We start from the raw sequence: 18,729 nt of genomic DNA on the forward strand, positions 1-18,729 counted from the left end.
AAATTTTAAAAAAAGAATAAAACTAACTTATGACTTTAAAATAGTTACAATGGCTATGGTGGTAATCATTTTGCAACATATAAATATATCAAATCAACACATTGTAGACCTCAAACTTACACAATCTTATGTGTCAATTATATCTCAATAAAGCTGGAAAAAATGGCTACAGTGGTAAACCTTAAGTGTGTTTTACAATTTAAAAATCTGTCTCCTTCTAGCTCATGATTATTTATTCAACATTAATGAACACCTGTTTTGTGCCCAGCATTGTACTGGGTGGGGAAGCCCAGAACTGCGCTCAGAGCTCTATCTCAAGGAGAAATGGCCCTTGAGAACTTCCATAATGCCGCCTAAGACACTCTCCATCCTCCCTTCGTTCTGTGTCCTAGGACGCTGACCCTCATGGATCATACCAACAGGCTCCCTTTGCTCTCTGACTTCTGGTTGGATTCTGGCAAGGGAGACCCTTTCAGGAGGGCAGAGGGATGGAGGAGAGTGAGGCCAGGGTATTTTTTCCCTCAGGTTCCTCCCTACACACTCACTGCAGATGTCTGTGCCCTTAGACAGTAGACCGGGGTCCCCAACCCCCGGGCCACGTACTGGGTCCGCGGGCTGTTAGCAACCGGGCCGCCCAGCAGGAGGTGAGAGGCGGGCTAGGGAGCAAAGCTTCATCTGCAGCTCCCCACCACTCACATTATCGCCTGAACCACCACCGGCCCCCACCGCGCCGTCCGTGGAAAATTTGTCTTCCACGAAACCGGTCCCTGGCACCAAAAAGGCTGGGGACCACTGCTGTAGACCACAGGTCCTGGCAGGTGGCTCTCTCCAAATTCTAGAAGTAACTGCTCCCTCCTCTCTCTCTGCTTTTGCTTCCCACCTCTCCAGAATGTTCTTCCAGGGATGGACAACTGTTACCAGGTGCTGCTAGCTCTGTTACTGTGCCATCCCATGTGGCTTCCTCGCCCTCCGACCACACCTTCACCAAACTCTCCTCAGCTTATCCAGCTTGAGGGTATATCTGCTTCCTGCTGAGACTTCCTCTCTAGAGAGGTATTTAGAAGAGGCAATAAAAAAATAAACAGGCAATGAGTAGACTGTAGTAGTAGAAGTGTCTTCGGTGGCACATCCAGGAGCTGGGGACCCCCAGCAGCATTGCTGACAGGGAAGAGAGAGAGATGAACAGAGGGCAAATTTTTTAAAGACTTGTTTTATGATCGAGGTAATGCATATTCATTGTAGAAAATTTGGGAAATGCAGAAAGTGTAGAAGGAGACAAAAAAGTCACCGAAATACTATTCATAATCATCATTAAAATGTTGATGGGAGAAAAAAGAAACAGAAAAAAAAAATGTTGGTGGGTTACTTTCCAACTGGGGATATTTTTCCCAGTTCAAAATTAGAATCATGCCTATATGTTACAATGTGGATGACCCTTGAGGACATTATGCTAGGTGAAATAAGCCAGAGACAAAAGGACAAATACTTTATGATTCCACTTATATGAAGTCCCTAGAGCAGTCAGATTCATAAAGACAGAGAGTAGCATGGTGGGTGCCAGGGGCTCCGGGGAGGGGGAATAGGGAGTTAGTGCTTAATGGGGACAGAGTTCCAGTTTGGGAAGATGAACAAGTTCTGCAGATGGATGGTTATGATAGTTGCATGACAATGTGAATGTACTTATGCTTCACTAAAAATGGTGAAGATGGTAAATGTTATGCTGTGTATGTTTTACCACAATAAAAAAAAATAAGAATCATGTCATTTTGGCAGTTTGTTGTTCTGCCTGTCATTATTATGATTTGTCATTGCAACTTAAGCAATTACCTCGATCTGACATGACCTTGGTGGTTCATTTTAGCTTTTCATTTTCTGTCTCCCCCACTGGATGGGAAGGTCCATGAGAGAAGGGGCTTTGTCTTGTCACTCTCTTCTCCTGGTTCTTAGCCCAGTGCCTGACACAGAGCAGGTGCTCAGTAAATATTTGTCAAATAATCAATCAATCAATCCATTAGGAAAGACAGATTTTTCTGGTGGACCTTCACATCCTCTCTCCATCTACCTCAAACCTGCTCTGAACCCAAGGAGGCAGATCTTTGTGGATCATATCAGTGAGCTCCATGCCTCAGGGTATCTAGTGAGTTTGGTTTGAAGGAGGCCCCAGCAGGAAATGAGAGGAAGGTTAAGATGAAGTTGGGAAACCTAGAAATTAGAAGATGAGCTCAGCCAGCCAGGAGAAGAAATGGCTGATTCTCTCTGGTTCTGCATTTTGAGCATTGAAGAGGTGCTTCCAGTGTGCACAGGTGATAGGAAGTGTTACGTAGAGACAGGCCAGAAGTAGTCAGGGGACCCCAGACTTAAAGGGACAGACACCATTATATTAGTTTCCTAGGGCTACCTTAACAAATTACCACAAACTGGGTGGCTTAAAAGAATAGGAATTTATTCTCTCACAGTCCTGGAGCCCAGAATTCTGAAACCAAACTGGTTTGACCCTGTGTTGGCAGGGTCATGCTCCCTCCAAAGGCTCTAGGGGAGGATCCTTCTTTGCCTCTTCCAGCTTCTAGTGGTTGCCAGCAATCCTTGGCATTCCTCGACTTGTAGGCATCACTCCAGTCCATGCCTCTTTGCTCACATGGCCATCTTCCTTGTCTGTGTTTCTGTCTCTTCACACAGTCTTCTTACAAGGACACTAGTCATTAGATTAAAAGCTCACCCTACTCCAGTATAAACTCATGTTAACTAATTACATCTTCAAAGACCCTATTTCCAAATAAGGTCATGTTCATAGGTACAAGGAGTCTGAACTTCAACATATCTTTTGGGGAAGACACACTTCAACCCACGAAAGTGGGCAAGACCCTTCATCTGTCCTGCCTCCCACCTGATTTGGGTTCCCTCATAAGAAGGACGCTTGGAGGTTGAGCAACCAGAACAGGAATGCCCATGGCAGAAGCAGCAGAAACTCTTTGGTTGGTCCACACATGAATTCAGTCCAAGCATGGTAGGGCCACCATCATTCCGTCACTCAACAAATAAGTATTAAGAACCTGCTTTGTGCCAGAAACCTGGGCTAGGCACCAGGGATTCAGTGATGACTAGGACAGGTGAGGTCCCTGTCAAGGAGCTGATATTTAGAGAGGGAATTGAGAGAATCACAAACTGATGTAGGAGAGATGCAGCACACCATGGCAGTGTGATACTTCAGATGGTCAAGGAAAGGCCCTTTAGGAGATAATACCTGGGCAGAGACCTAAAAGATGAGAGGGAGTAAACCATATAAAAATACAGGTGAAAAACATTCCAGAGAGGGAAGAATATTCCAGAGAGGGGGAAAGCAAGTACAAAGACCATGAGATTAAATAAATTTGAGGAGTCTGAGCACCAGCATGGCTTCATGATCCAAGGACAAAGTGATGGGATAGGGGGAAGAAAAGGTAGACCAGATGGTAAAGAACTGGAATTCTGTAGATCATGGTAAGGAATTTGGATGCTATTCTAAACTTGAGGCTCATCTCACTAAACCTACCCATTGGTCTTAAAGCCACAGTCATCCTAACCAAATAAGTGATACCCAAATCCACTAATGTGGATGAGATTTTCCAGGGAGAAGGCGATGGATGAGAAGTGAATGGAGAATGGAAATCTAATGTATTAGCTAGCTATTGCTGCATAACAAATTATCCCAAAACTTAGCAGCATAAAACTTAAAACAACACATTTATTACATGGGTCTCTGCGGGTCAGGAATCTGGGCAGAGCTTAGCTGGGTCTTCTGGCTCAGGGTCTCTCACCAGGCTGCAGACAAGATGTCAGCCAGGTCATCTATCTAGTCTCAAGGCTACACTGGGGTAGGATATGCTTCCAAGTTTACTAATGGGGTCGTTGGCAAGATTCAGTTCTTCACAAATATTGGACTGAGAGTCTTAGGTCCTCAGTGGCTAATAAGCAGAAGTTCCCTCAGTTCCTTGCCATGTGGCCTCTCCTTTTCTGAAAGAGTGAGCAAGACAGAAGCCATGATCTCTTTATAACCTAATCTCAGAAAGGGCATCCTATCACTTTCACTATATTCTATTGGTTAGAAGTGAGTCACTAGGTTCAGCCCACACTCAAAAAGAGGGAATTACACAGGGCATGAAGATCAGTGGTGGGGACCACTAGGAGCCATCTTCAAGACTGCCTAACTCACCTAAAGAACACTCAATATTTGAGGGTGGATGGCAGACAACCAGCCAGTGAAAGACCAAGACTAAAGGCAAAAGGGAAGAGTGTGAAAGAGTATAGGGGAGGATATTCAAGTTTCAGGTGGTTGATAATTTCAAATACTGCCTAGAGGTCAAGTTGAATGGGATGGAAAAGAAACTAGGAATTGGTCAGTTGCAGGAGGACACTGATAACCTTTGCCTAAACCATTTCAGAGGACTGATGGGGGCTAGAGACATACGGACTAGTCTTTATCCCTCACTGACCAGCACGGTCACCACCTCTGCAGGAGGTGACCAGGAAAAACCAGGAAGAACCTCCTCTCCCAGCCTGGGACTTCCCACAGTCTCCTGACACCTCCCGCAGGAAAGCGACCTCATTTCTGAAAGACAAAACTGATTCTAGGCCATATCCCCCTGGAACAAGAGACCAATTGATGTGATTATCTCCAAGAGAAAGGGGGCACCTACTAAAAGTAGAACCTGGTGCCCCAGAAGGGAAGACATCGGGGAACCTAAAAAAGGGTTTCTGATAATTACCTGCCAAGATTTCAGAGTGAAGGGCATCTCCATGTAACATCAAAAGAAAAAGGAAAGAAAAGCCAGAAGTTTTAGAAGGTCCTCCTTCATACATTCTGCATTTTCACTCTATTCAATGCAAGGGCAGACTTCTGCTCCCCACTTTGTAGGACTCATTATATAGAACAGGTGGTCCCACCAAAGATGGCTACAAAAAGGAATTTCTTTAAAGTGTTCTTCGTTATAAAAATCAGAGAGCTAATTTTACAAGTATTATTCCCCACTGGCCTGAGTTAGAAATATTTGAGCTTTAGTATGTTGGGAGGAGGGAGATGTGTATACCTGTAACTATATATATGGATGGGGGGAGATAGGGAAATGGCTAGAGTGAAATCAAAACATGTTCAGAATAGTTATCTCTGGATGGTAAAATTACAGATGATTCTTATTCTCCTTATCATATTTTCTGTGTTTTACACAATGTGCATACATTATTTTCATATCATGAAAATAGATTTATCTGTTAGCTTGAGAAGGTATTTGGGGTTGGAGAGTAGTGAAACATTTTCCCAGCCCTCAACTCATGTATGTAAGTGTTTCTGTAGCATTTTTTAAACTTCATTATTTCTGTTCAGCCACACATAGTTCAATCTCTTGGAGACTGAGAGCCAACCCCATCCCTGCTCTGGTTCCTTCCAGGCACCTGCTGTCTTACTGTGTTCATGTTGCTATAACAGAATAACAGACTGGTGGCTTATAAACAACAGACATTTATTTCTCACAGTTATGGAAGATGGGAAGTTCAAGGTCAAGGTAGTGGCAGATTATGTGTCTGGTGAGAGCTTCCTGGCTCATGGACAGCTTCTTCTCGCTATGTCCTCACATGGTGGAAGGGGTGAGGAAGCTCTCTGGGGTCTCTTTTAAAAGGGCACTAATCCCATTCACGAGGGCACCACCTTCATGATCTAATCCTCTCCCCAAAGCCCCACATCCAAATACCATCACACTGGGCATTAGGATTTAACATATGAGTTTTGGAAGGACACAAACTTTCAGTCTCTAGCACCTGCCAACCCAGGCTCTGACCAGCAGACTTTGAAAGCAGTGCAGAAGATGGTTCACCTATTCCTAAAAGTGGGCATGTGTGTCAGGATAGGGGAAAAAAGTGTCCAAAACGGGCCACCAAAGCCAGGAACTGGAGGTGAGTTTTAGAAGTTAATATAGTCAGACTTGTGTTGGAAGATGAAAATGAGGAGAAGTTGGCAGACTGAGCAATGGGCAGTAGTATGCACCAATTTCAATGCTCAGACGATGTAATACACACTAGGAGTATATTGGCAAGAAAGAGGAGAACAAATTAAAAGCCAGAATGGGACAGACCACACCCTCACCCGTCGCCCTAATGAATTTCACCAAAGACCCAAGTTGGAGCCAAAATCCTCCATATGTAGGTCTGACACAGGCGTCCCTCGGGTAGCTTAGCACAAACACTGCCCAATAGATGTGCTCCATACACCAGGCAGCAACCCAATCCAGTGAAATCCTCCAGTTAGGAAAATGGAAGCATTAAATGAACAGAGCAAAGGTGGATGGTTGAGTCCAGAATGTTGTCCCAAGTGAGCTATCTCCCTGGTTCTTTGTGAAACCCTCTCTGCATGGCCTGGTATTAAAATAGCTCATTCGTCTATTTATTCAATTAGTAAAAATGAAATGTAAGCACTTTCATAATGATTACTCTGTGTGATTTACCATGCTAAGCACATCACTCATATTAACTCATTTAATCCATGCCACAATCCTATTATCCTAGTTGACAGATGAGGAAACGGAAGCACAGAGAAGTCAAGTGGCTTGCCCAAGATCACACAGATGGCAAGTGTCAGAATCATAATTTGAACCCAAGTCATCTGACTCCAGAATCTTGACCATGGTACTATCCTGACTCTAGTGAAGATCTGTTGAGTCAGATACCATTGGGCCCAGGGGCTAATGTCTGTACTAAACCCGCATTCCTGAGAATCCTTGAAACAAGCCTCCATCACCAAAGGTTACCTACCCCCATTTCTTCCTGGTGGGTCTCCAGCATGGCTGACCTGGGAGCCTTCAGTTTTCCATCTTATTCCTCCCCATTACTAAATGATCCTTTGATTTTGCAAAGCCAGGGTCATTCATTCCTTTCTCTTCCTTGCGTTTCTCAGTCACTCAATAAGAAAACACTTATTCATTCCTTCACTCATGTATTCATTAAATAAATGTTTATTGAGTACTTACTATGAGCCACCATCTGTGCTGGGTGCTGGGATGCAGTGATATATAAAATAGGCAAGATCACTGCCTTCATGAATCTCACAGTCTGATGGGGAAGGTAGACAAAGGAGACGAGTAAAAAATACATAAAATGTCCATCAATGAATCAATGACTAAACAAAGTTGCAGTATTTAAGTATAATGGAATACAGCCATAAAAAAGAATGAAGTACTGATACATGCTACAGCTTGGACAAACCTCAAAAACATCACAATAAGTGAAAGAGGCCCCAGACACAAAATGTCACACAGTGTATGATTAGTTTAAATGAAATATACAAAACCGGCAAATCCATAGAGATAGAAAGTAGATAGTGGTTGCCAGGGGCTGAGGGGAGAGGGGAATGGGAACAAGATTTTATTTGGGGATGATAAAAATGTTTTAGAACCTGGTAGAAGTGGTGGTCGCACCACATCGTGAATGTACTAAATGCCTCTGAATTGTGCACTTTTAAATGGTTAATTTATGAAACTTTCATCTCAAAAAAAAGAAGCAAGTAAAATTATCACAGCATGTGATTGAGGCCATCCATTCCTTCATCCCATGTGTACTGAGGACCTGTTACGTGCCCTGAGCTGTGCTGGGCACTTGAGAGCAAGTTTCCTGCTCTCAGGACTCTTGGATTCTACCAGGGTAGGTGGGGGAGACAAAAAATTTTTCAGTAAGCAAATAAATGGACAAGACATTTTCAGATAGTAGTGAGTGTTATGAAGACACTATGTAAAGAGACTGTAAGACTAAGGGAGCTGCTTTTGAGTTGTCAAGGAAGACCTGTCTAAGAAGTGAGACCTTCCTGAAGGACACCAAGAACCCAGCCAGGCAAAAATCTTGAGAGAAAGAGATTCAGCCAAAAGGGTAACTGCAAGTACAAAGGCCCTGAGGTAGGAACTAGCATGACATGTTAGAGGAACACAAAGACGGCCAGAGAGACTGGAGCACAGTGCGGAGTGGACCTGGGGGTGGAAGATAGAAGATGAGTTAGTTCGGGGAAGTGACACTTTTGAGTAAAGATCTCAGATTTTATTCTAAGTATAATGAGATTCACTGAAGGGTTTTTAAGCGAGAAAGTAATGTGCTCTAGTTTAAAACATAGTGCTGACTGTAGTGTGGAGAATGAATTTGGGGAGGCAAGGGAGGAGGGGGTAGACAGGGAGACCAGGTGAGTGAGAAATGATGGTGTGAATGAGAATAATAATGCCGCTGGTAGCAATGGAGAGAAAAAGATGATCATATTGGAGATAAGTTTTGAAGGTAGGACAGGCAAAACTTGCTGATGGATTAGATGTGGACACAAAAAAATTAAGGAAGCTTCCTAAGTTTTTAACATGAGCAACTGGGGTGGATGGTGGGCTAACTATCAAGTCAGAGAACACTAGCAGGGGAAAAAGATCAGGGAGATTAATCAAAAGTGTGGTTTTGGACCTGTAGAGTTTGAGATGCCTATCAATGGCCCAGGTAAAGATGCTACTGCTAGAAGGAAACAAACAAGGTGATGTGATGGAGAATTATGGGGGCGAGATTGAGGGCAATTGTCTTTTTTTCTTCCCCAGACTCTGAGAGGCTTCCTATGTTGGAGGAATTATACATCATGTAAGTCTTGGTGGGTGGGAAACAAAGTCCTCCTTCCGCCATAGAAACAGGAAGTTCAGACATGAGTCACTTTCCTAGCTTCCCTTGTAGCTCAGGCATGATCATGTGACCCAGGCTCAGGCAATTAGATGCAGCCACCTTGGACCCTGGGAACTAAGGAGGCAACAAAGCAGGTACTATAGAGAACTGACTCAGTTGCTGGCCGCAGCAACAGTGCCATTCCCAGGGACAGCCAACCAGCAGCTGAGACTTCTGCAGTGGTAGCCATGGTGTCCACAAGAGCCACCACGTGTCTTTGTATTTTTTGGCTGTGATTCTGACTGGGAAACCATCTTTTCCTTTGCTGTGGTTTGCACTAAAAATCCTGAGTGATGGGAGAGAGTAGGGCTTAGATATTGCACTAAGGAAAGACTCCTTTAAGATGGTAATATTTAAGCTGGGTTCTGAAGACTGAAAAGGAGCCAGCCATGGGAAGGAGGTGGAAAGGAGTATACTACACAGAAGGAACAGCAAATCTAAAGCTTTGAAGTGGGAAAGACCTTAGCATGTCCTCAGAGCTGGAAGAAGGCCCGTGTTCCTGGAGGGTAAGAAGCAACAGTGAGAGGTGGGCTAGATGAGGTCGGTTTTCTCAAAGAGCCAGGATTCCAAGCCACCTCTGCTAGCTCCAAAGCAAAGACTCCATCCAACCCTTCCCTGTAGCCTTTCCCCTCCCCCACTTTTGGAACTCTGCCTGCGCTGTTGCCACGGTCGTCATGGTGATGGGTGCTCTGCTTCACTCACTCTTCAGGCCAGGAAGGAGGTGCGTGTCGTTGGGGGTCCCTGCCCCTCCTGGAGAGGACCTCGGGCCAGGCGAGGACACCAAGCAGGGACCATGCCCGTGTTGATACCCCCGGTTGAGCACAGCCAGGACACGCGTGTTGGGCCTCCAGCATGGCGCGAGGCGACCAAGGCCTTGACACAGAAGGCGCACCAGCTGACCGACCGCTGTGGGCAAGAGGCGGTGACCATGTGGCAACCCAAGGACAGCGTGCGGGACCCACACGTGGCGCGCCACCTCTGCCGGGCCGCCTACATCCTGCCCTGGCGCTTCCGCGTGGAGATGCTCAAAGGTGGCAGCACCATGGAGAAGCCACCGCCGGGTGAGGGCGTTACGTTGTGGAAGGGCAAGATGAAGCCGCCTGCCTGGCACGCGCGCCTGCCGCTGCCCATACACCGCGACGCGCGGGCCCTGCAGACGGCCGAGGTGGTGCACGCGCACGCTCGTGGGGCGCGCCTCACTGCCGCCCGCCTCAGCCGCGCCCAGCACCAGATCAATGGGCAGCTGCGGCTGCTGCAGCGCCAGCGGGAGGCTACCGACCAGAGGCTCAGCGAAGTGCGCAAGGCACTGCTTATTAACCAGCAGAGCGTCAAGCTGCGGGGCTACCGGCCCAAGTCTGAGAAGGTGGGACCACCATTCCCCCCAGCCCAGTCTTAAAGACTGAGGCCTCCGCTCTCAGATGCTCAGCCTGGGCAAAACCCACCCTATAGAGAGAACTCTCCAACCCGTCCCAGCTCCATTGAGTGAGAGCACAAGAAAATACCCCCAAGATGAGGTGCCTTTGTTCCCAGCGCCAGAGGCGGAGATCCTCCCAAAGAGATGAGATTCTCAGGCCCCTTGCCCCAGAGGGGGAATCTATCCCAGTCTCCCAGCCAGGGAGAGAAGGTGGGACCCTTGAGTCAGACTAGATGAAATCCTTCCCAAAGAGTAAAATCTACAACCCCCAGCCCAGACATGAAATCACTCACCCAGTCCGTCGGCGCAGAGGGTGAGACCCTCCCACAGGCATGAGACCCTCAGTGCCCCAGTCCCACTGAAAAGACACACGTAGCCCCCAGCTGAGCAGCGTGGGTGATGTCCTGGTCCCAACCCAGATGAAACTCTCCTCAAAATGCTTATTTTTAAAACCCTAACCAAAGTCCCCCACCAGCCTCAGCGAGTGAGAACCCCTCCCGGGGCCTCACCCAGGGGGAAAGGAGCAGATTTTGCCTAAAGATTGAGACCCTTGGACTCCCAGCCCGTGCACCTGAGAGTTAAGCCCCTAGCCAGGGGGAAAGGGTGAGACCCCTAGTCCCAGCCCTGGTGAAATCCTCCCCCTAAAGTGAAACCCCAGACCCCCACTCCAAAAGGGGAGACTATTCCAGCCTCCCTGGGGAGAGATGAGACCCCACCCACAGAGGGGGATTCCTAGTCCCAGCCCCCAGATCCAGATAGTAAGACCTCAAGAAGGCAAACCCTCATCATCCCTATGATGAGACTCCTCCACTTCTAGCCAGGGAGAGAAGATAAAACCATCACCAAGGAAGGGGGACCCTCAGCCCCAGAAAGTGATGATGACCTTTCCCCAGGTTAAGTCACTTCCATCCCAGCTCACTGGGCTCCTACCTGTAAAAGGGAGAAGCCCCCAGCCCCGCTCTCTAGAGGGTAAGACCTACCCCAAGTGAGAGCCCCCTAAAAGGTAAAGCCTTCTCAGAGAGTGAGATCCCCAAAAGGCGAGAGTGCCCCCAACTCCATTCCCCAAAGCCAGAGTTTATGAGGTTGGCAAACCCTCTACTACCCTGGAAGGAGAACTCTCCCTCCAGCCCTCTCCCAAAGGTGTGAAAGAGTCTCTTGGGCCTCCCTGGTGGCGCAGTGGTTGAGAATCTGCCTGCCAATGCAGGGAACACGGGTTCGAGCCCTGGTCTGGGAAGATCCCACATGCCGCGGAGCAACTGGGCCCGTGAGCTACAACTACTGAGCCTGCGCGTCTGGAGCCTGTGCTCCGCAACAAGAGAGGCCGCGATAGTGAGAGGCCCGCGCACCGCGATGAAGAGTAGCCCCCACTTGCCGCAACTAGAGAAAGCCCTCGCACAGAAACGAAGACCCAACACAGCCATAAATTAATTAATTAATTAATTAATTAATTAATTAATTTTTTTAAAAAAAGATTCTCTCCTTGTTTTCCAGATCCCTGACAAAGCTGACAGGATGCTTACCTGGGAGAAAGAGGAACTAAAGAGAATGAAGAGGAAGATGGAGAAAGATATGGAAAAATCAGAGGCCCTGCTCAAGGTTGGGAATACCTGGGGCCACTTTAAGGGAGCTGCAGGGGGACCCTTGGCCACCTAATGGGCAAACTGCTCTAACCTTGGGGACTGTAGCAACAGCAAATCCCTCAACCCACACAGCCGCCCCACCCTGACCTGACATTCACTGTATTTCCACTTTATGGAATGGAAAGACTGGAGCTCTGAGAGCTGGAGTTGGGCCCCAAAACAGCAATGAACATCCCCCTCTGTGCCAAGCCCTGTGCAGTCATTAGGTCTTTAAAATCCTCCTGTGAAATAGAACTATGCTCCCCTCATTAGAGATGGGGAAATTGAGGCTCAGAAAGACGTGGCCTCAGCCAAGGCATGGAGCTAGCCAGTGGTAGGGCTGTGGTTTCAGCTCAGGTGTCTTTTTTTTCCAGCTTTAGCAAGATACAGTTAACAAATTTAAATTGTGTATATATTTAAATGTACAAATTGAGGGTTTGATATATGTGTACACTGTGAAATAACCACCATAATCACCTCGTGTGTGTGGTGAGAACACTTAGCAAATTTCAATTATAAAAGACAGTATTGTTAACTATAGTGACATTCGATCCCCAGAACTTAATCATCTTGCATAACTGAAACTTTGTACAACTGGACCAACATCTCCGCATTTCTCTCTCCCCTCAGCCCCTGACAACCACCATTCTACTTTCTCCCGCTCTGAATGTGACTATTTTAGATTCCACATATAAGCGAGACCTTTCTGCATCTGGCTTATTTCACGTAGCATAATATCCTCCAGGTTCATCCATGATGTCACAAATGGCAAGATTTCCTTCTTTTTTAAGACTGAATAATATTTCATTATATATTATATATTATTATATACTATAATATATTGATATCTACATAATATATTATTAATATATTAATATTATTGCTATATATTATTAGTATAGTAATAGTATTAATATAGTAATATTGTTATTACTGTTATTACTGGTTATTACTACTATTATTATATTACTGTATTATATATTATATCACATTTTCTTTATTCATTCATCTGTCAACAGACATTTAGATTGTTTCTATGTCTTGGCTGTTGTGAATAATGCTGAAATGTACATGGGAGCTATTTCTCTTCGAGGTCCTGATTTCCTTTGGATATGTACCCAGAAGTGGGAGAACTTCCTCATGATTCAACTCAGACGTCTTGAGCTCTTTACACTGTACTATGTGCTCGTCTCTGTCAGCTCCAGCCAGAGATGGTCTCTCACTGAATCCTTCACTCTTGCAACAAGGATTTCCTTATGAGATCACTAATGGAGATGGGAGAGTAGTTATGTTTCACAGAGCCTATGTGTACTTTTGACTCTTCCATTTGACAAATATTAATCCAGTACCCTGTTGTCCCAACCACCGTGCTTGGCATTGGGGACAAAGTTGTGAACAGTACAGAACTGGCCTTGCCCTCAAGGAGTTCATATTATAGGGGCATTCAAAGAACGGACCAGCCAGGGTTGGGAGAGTGGAGTTGGGGGAAAGAATTTAGGAGCTGGTGCACCTACTGTCCGTGGTGCTGAACCTTAATTGCACTCAACCTACGGCACCCCCAGGCCGCTGTCATATTCCTTTAAATCTGGTGATCCTGAAAAATCCTTCAAGGAAGTCTGAAACAGACAAGGGAGAAGACCCTGTGGCCCCCTTAGGGAAGGGCTTGCAAGAGAGAAAGGGAAATTGGGAGGTGGGAAAAGACAGACAGATATAAACCCAGGAGAAAAATGTTCACACCAAATAGACATGTTTCAACTTAAAATCATGAACTCAGATCTCAAATTGACACTCAGAGCTTTCCCAGAGATCTCACCATGTGTCTCTAGAAGGCTTGCTGTCCCACTGTGCAAGTTATTTCATACCTTCTCTTCCTTCAGATCTCTCCAACCCCCTGCTCTTTCTTCATTCTCAGTGAATGACCCCAAGGCATGGAAACCACTGAAGAAAACTTGTCTCATTTTTCCTGTGCCAGTCCTATAATTCTGTCTACCTGCCAAACCTACCTTCTCCCCTTCTCCTGCATCATCAATATTTCTTTCTTTATTGGATCATTCTCACCAGTGAACAAATGGGGGGTTATCCTTTAATGGATACAGATCTATTTGGGATGGTGAAAAGTTCTAAAAATGGACAGTGGTGATGGTTGCACATTGTGAATATACTTAATGCCACTGAACTGTACACTTAAAATGGTTTACTTGGCCAATTTCTATGTCTATTTTACCGCAATAAAAAAAAAAACTTCTTTTGATCCCATGCACCCTTTCCGATAATCCCCATTTCTCTGATTCACTCACTATCCAATCGTATCTGCACATGCTGACCCTCTCACTTCCTTTGGTCAGGAACTGGATCATTTTTCCCTACTGCATCCCTGCCACCTGGCACACTGCCCAGCATACAGGAAGGGCTTAATGAATATTTGAATTCATTAGTGAATGAAAGACTTTTTAAATCCATTTTTTACCTAAATGGATGAATCTCAATGATACGATATTCAGCAAAAGAAGCTGGACATTAAAGGTACACACTGTATGATTCCATTTCTATGAAGTTCTAAATTTCAAAAGCTTTTTCTTAAAGAGTCAGGTAGTAAATTGTTTAAGCTTTGTGTGCAACACGGTCTCTGTCACAATTACAGATGGTCCTCAACTTACAGTGATTCAACTTATGATGGTGCAAAAGTGATACACATTCAGTAGAAACTGTAATTCAAATTTTGAATTTTTATCTCTTCCCCAGCTAGCAATATGCAGTACGATACTCTCTCATGACACTGGGCAGCAGCAGTGAGCCACAGCTCCCAGTCAGCCGCTGGGTAGATAACTGACGCCCTTATAGCCATTCTGTACCCATACAACCATTCTGTTTTTCACTTTCAGTACATTATTCGATAAATTACATGAAATAGTCAACGGATACACTTATAGCCATTCTGTACCCATGCAACCATTCTGTTTTTCACTTTCAGTACATTATTCGATAAATTACATGAAATATTCGATGGATACACTTATAGCCATTCTGTGCCCATACAACCATTCTTTTTTCATTTTCAGTACAGTATTCAATAAATAACATGAAATATTCAACACTTTATTATAAAATAGGCCTTGTGTTAGATGATTTTGCCCAACTGTAGACTAATGTAAGTGTTCTGAGCACGCTTAAGGTAGGTTAGGCTAAGCTATGATGTTTGGTAAGTTAAGTGTATTAAAGGCATTTCAACATACTATTTTCAACTTACAGTGGGTTTACTGGGATGTAACCCCGTCGTAACTCGAGAAAGATCTATACTTAATTTGGCCAGTGGAGCACAAAAACAGTCAGAAACAATATGTACGTGAATGAGTACGGCCAAGTTCCAATGAAGTTTTATTTACAAAACCAGATGGCCAGTCCAAAGTCTGTAGTTTACTGAGCCCTTAACTAATCTACTAGGCAGCTTAGTGGGAAAGAGGTACAGGGCATCAAGGAAATTTCTGAGGTGATGGAAATATTCTATATTTTGATGAATGTGGTGTTTATATGGATATATATATATATGAAGTCTTCTGTTTTAATATTACTTTCAAATAATCACAAATATCTAAGGAATGCAATATATTTTATAATAGTGGAAGTAGGATTTGGGTAGGGATGGGGGTCCAGATGCAGTAGAGCCTGGAAAGAGGAACTCTGAAGACAGCTGAGGGTGCTTCATACTGAGTAGAAAAGAGGAAGGGAGACCTGGAGACTAGGGGTCGGGGTGGGATAAGCCCTGAATGCAATTGAGGAGAAGGGATGGCACAAGAAGACCAAAGTGTAGGTACAGCTAAATACCTCTCCACTTCACAGATGGGGAAATTGATGGGGGAGGGGCTTTCTCAGGGTGCCAGAGCAGAGCCAGGCACAGAACCCAAGCAGCTAATACTGGGAACAGGAAAGCTGCCACCTGCCCCTACTGTTCCTTACTCCCCACCCAGGGACCACTGAAGGCTTCTGGACAGAGGCTGAGAGTATTGGGCGTCTGAGCTTCCACTTGAAAACGGGTTGCTACTTTCCGGCTGCAACAAGAAATGGAGAAAGTCAATTTGGAGGCAGAAACACTTTGCGGCCGCTAGCTGAGCGATCACGGGTCAATTCCCCCAATCTCCCAGCTTACAACTGACCTCTGCCTCTCTCTCCTTCCTCGCTCCCAGACCCTGGCCTCCTGCCGCGACACTCTGGTCTTCTGCTGTAAGGAGAGGCTCCAAGCTGTGGAGCTAATGAACCAGCCGCTGGACAAGGTTCTGGAGCAGGCGGGCCGCCACTCTTGGGTGAACCTCTCCCGAGTTCCCACCCCACGCACTCAGGGCCTGAAAACCCCGCCTCCAGACCCTGTGGGCACCTATACCCCAGGTAAAACCCCACAGAAAGGAGTCCCCTATAGTGGGTTTTCTTGGTACCCACCTCTCCCCCACTTCTCGGCTGCCGCCTTCCAGGGGTAACTGCCCCCCTTGACCAAGAGAGAGGGCTGCCGGTCTCCAGCAGAGCGCACGTTCTTGATTAGCTCTTTCCCCTGCGCACTCCTGCTTCCCACACTCCGACTCGTTCAGTCACTCCCTGACGCTACTCATACTAACCCCGCTATTGGCCCCTCCCCTGGACTTTCTCCCAGTCCATCAGTAAAGCCCCCTTGCCCAGGGCCCACCACCACCTGAGAATAGAGAGGGGGACGCAGAAAGCCAGGGTTGGGAAAAGGAGACCCTGACACCCCACACGCGTCCCCCCTCCCCACTCCGTCAGAGTGCGCCGCGGCGCTGTGCGAAGCCAAGCGACTGTTAATGGAGTCCAAGGACGCTTTGCTAGATATGGCAAAGAACGAGGAGGACATCCGAGGGCAGCAACAGCAGATAAGCGACCGCGTGTGCGCCTCGCTAGCGCAGAAAATGCGCGAGACCTTGGAGCTGAAGGTGGGCCCCGCCGGCGCCGCTCCGAGTTGGTGGCTGGAGTCTAGGATGCTATGGTACCGAGGAGGGAGAAGGGGGACGCAGGAGGAGAGGGGACAGGAAGCCGATGTGATTCTCCCTGTGCTCCCACCCACCCAGGATAGGCTGAACATGACCTTAGGACTAATGAGGGGAACTATCCACCGGTGCACGAAATTCAACCAGGAGATGTACATCACCCGCGGCCTCGTCAAGGTATGGTTTGGGAAAAAGGTCTGCGGGGATGCGGCCAGGGGCGTCGGGTAGGCTGGGCCTCACGGCTCTACGCACCACACTCCGCCAGGGTCCTCTGTCAGAGAGTCACCTGGAGACTCGAGAGAAACTGGACAGACCTCTGGTTCGCATGTATCAGAGACACGTGGGCACCCAACTCCCGGAGGCCACGCGCCTCGCCCAGGTAAGCCCCTGTCCTTCCCCCTTCCGCGCCTGCCCACCCTCTCCAGGCGCGGCCCTGCCCTGGTAAGACTCCTTTCTCAAGCACACTTAGCCCAGGTCAGACCCCCTCACTCAGGTCTGTGAGTCCTTCAACTCCTCCACCAGAAGGATGATCTTCAATACCCACACCTGTCTCAAATAAGTCCCCTCAACCTCAGCTCCAACTCTGTCCAAGGTCCGCTCCTCCCCTCATCTGCAGGTGCATCCCCTCCTTCATACCCGCCCTGTCACAGGTCCTTTTCCAAGTACACTCCGGCCCAGGTGTGTAACTCCCAACCCCCTTCGAGGCTCGCCCCTCCTAGCTGTGCTCCTTCCCAGGCGAGGCCCTTTCACACGCACACCCGACTCAGATGTGCTCCCCACCCCCGCAATCTGAGGCCCGTCCCCTCTTCAGCTGTTGTCCTTTCACACGCACACCTGGCCCAGGTGTGTCCTCGCATCCCAGATAGCGCCTCGCTGCGGCTCGCCTGTCTCTCGACACGGCCCCTCCCCGTCTCCAGGGCACTGACAAACTGCAGCGCCGCATCTCGCATGTGGAAAAGAACCTGGAGGAGCTGCTCTCCATGCGCAGGAACCTCACGTGGAGCCTCAACTGCAAGAAGATCGGGCAGGACGTGGACTACAGCGTGGTGCGCTTGCGCCTCCGCCAGCGGCACCCGCACGTGTGCTACGAGCAGGCGCAGCGCCTGGTCAACGACCGGGACCCACGCACGCCGCCGCGCGCGCAGTCCGGCATCGCCCGCAAGTGACAGGCGCACCGTCGCCCCAGTCGGCCACAGCCCAGCGGCCCTCCCTCTCTCCTGACCCACCCTCTCTCCGAGCTCCCTCTAGCAGAATTATAATTAAAAATAACCTAATAATTACCACTTATTAGGCACCTACTGGTCACTTACCCTACAACACTTTACAGGTCGTGTATCCTGGAAGTTAATAGAATGGATTTGGCCACCATAGTTCTAGGGTTCAAATCCTGGCTCCCCGATTTCAGATTGTGTGGCCTTAGGCAAGTCACTGTTCCTCTCTGGCCTCAGTGTCTCCAGCTTGTAAAATGTAGAATTACAGCATTCAACCTCGAAGCCTTGTCATAAGGATAGATGAGTTCATACATTTAAGACCTACAGAATGGTGGCTGCATATAAAATATCCTCAACTGCAGGTGAATTGCTATTCCCATTTTACAGTTAAGGAAGGTGAAGCACGGTGAGGTTAAGCAGATGCCCAAGGTCATGCAGCTAGTAAGTGGAAGAGCTGGCATTTTAATACCTGACTCTACAGCCTGCTCTCTAAGCAGAACTCGGATTCTGCCTTTCTTGACAAAACAAACACCCACAGGGATGAAGCTTCCCTTGGAGCTCTCTCTAGTGGAGGCTGTTTATATTCCCAGACCCCAAGCAACTCCAGAGCAGAGGTGGAATTGAGCCCTGCCTGCTTCCCACTGCCCTTTTCTCCATTTACCTGGGGGAGGGGATACTTCAAAATTCACAGCATCCTTTATTAAGCCCCTATAAAGTGCCGGGTTCTGAACCAGGTGCTGAGAGTGCAGCAGTGAGCAAGGCTGACATGGTCCCTGCTCTCAGGGAGCTCACAAGTTGAT

The 18,729-nt window shown here is 47.3% G+C and overlaps 1 protein-coding gene across 1 annotated transcript; it reads left to right on the plus strand.

The window, feature by feature from the left end:
• The first annotated feature begins 743 nt into the window (after positions 1-743).
• Positions 744-18,035, plus strand: TEKTL1 (tektin like 1). The gene is made up of 6 exons (XM_082379590.1): positions 744-10,060; positions 11,603-11,707; positions 15,912-16,110; positions 16,498-16,895; positions 16,984-17,097; positions 17,636-18,035. The coding sequence occupies exons 1-6, from the start codon at positions 9,233-9,235 to the stop codon at positions 17,882-17,884; spliced, it is 1,893 nt and encodes a 630-aa protein (XP_082235716.1). The 5' UTR covers positions 744-9,232; the 3' UTR covers positions 17,885-18,035.
• Positions 18,036-18,729: the final 694 nt, after the last annotated feature.

This window comes from Balaenoptera borealis, assembly GCF_965194805.1.
Source record: "Balaenoptera borealis genome assembly, chromosome: 2".
NCBI classification, from domain to species: domain Eukaryota; kingdom Metazoa; phylum Chordata; class Mammalia; order Artiodactyla; family Balaenopteridae; genus Balaenoptera; species Balaenoptera borealis.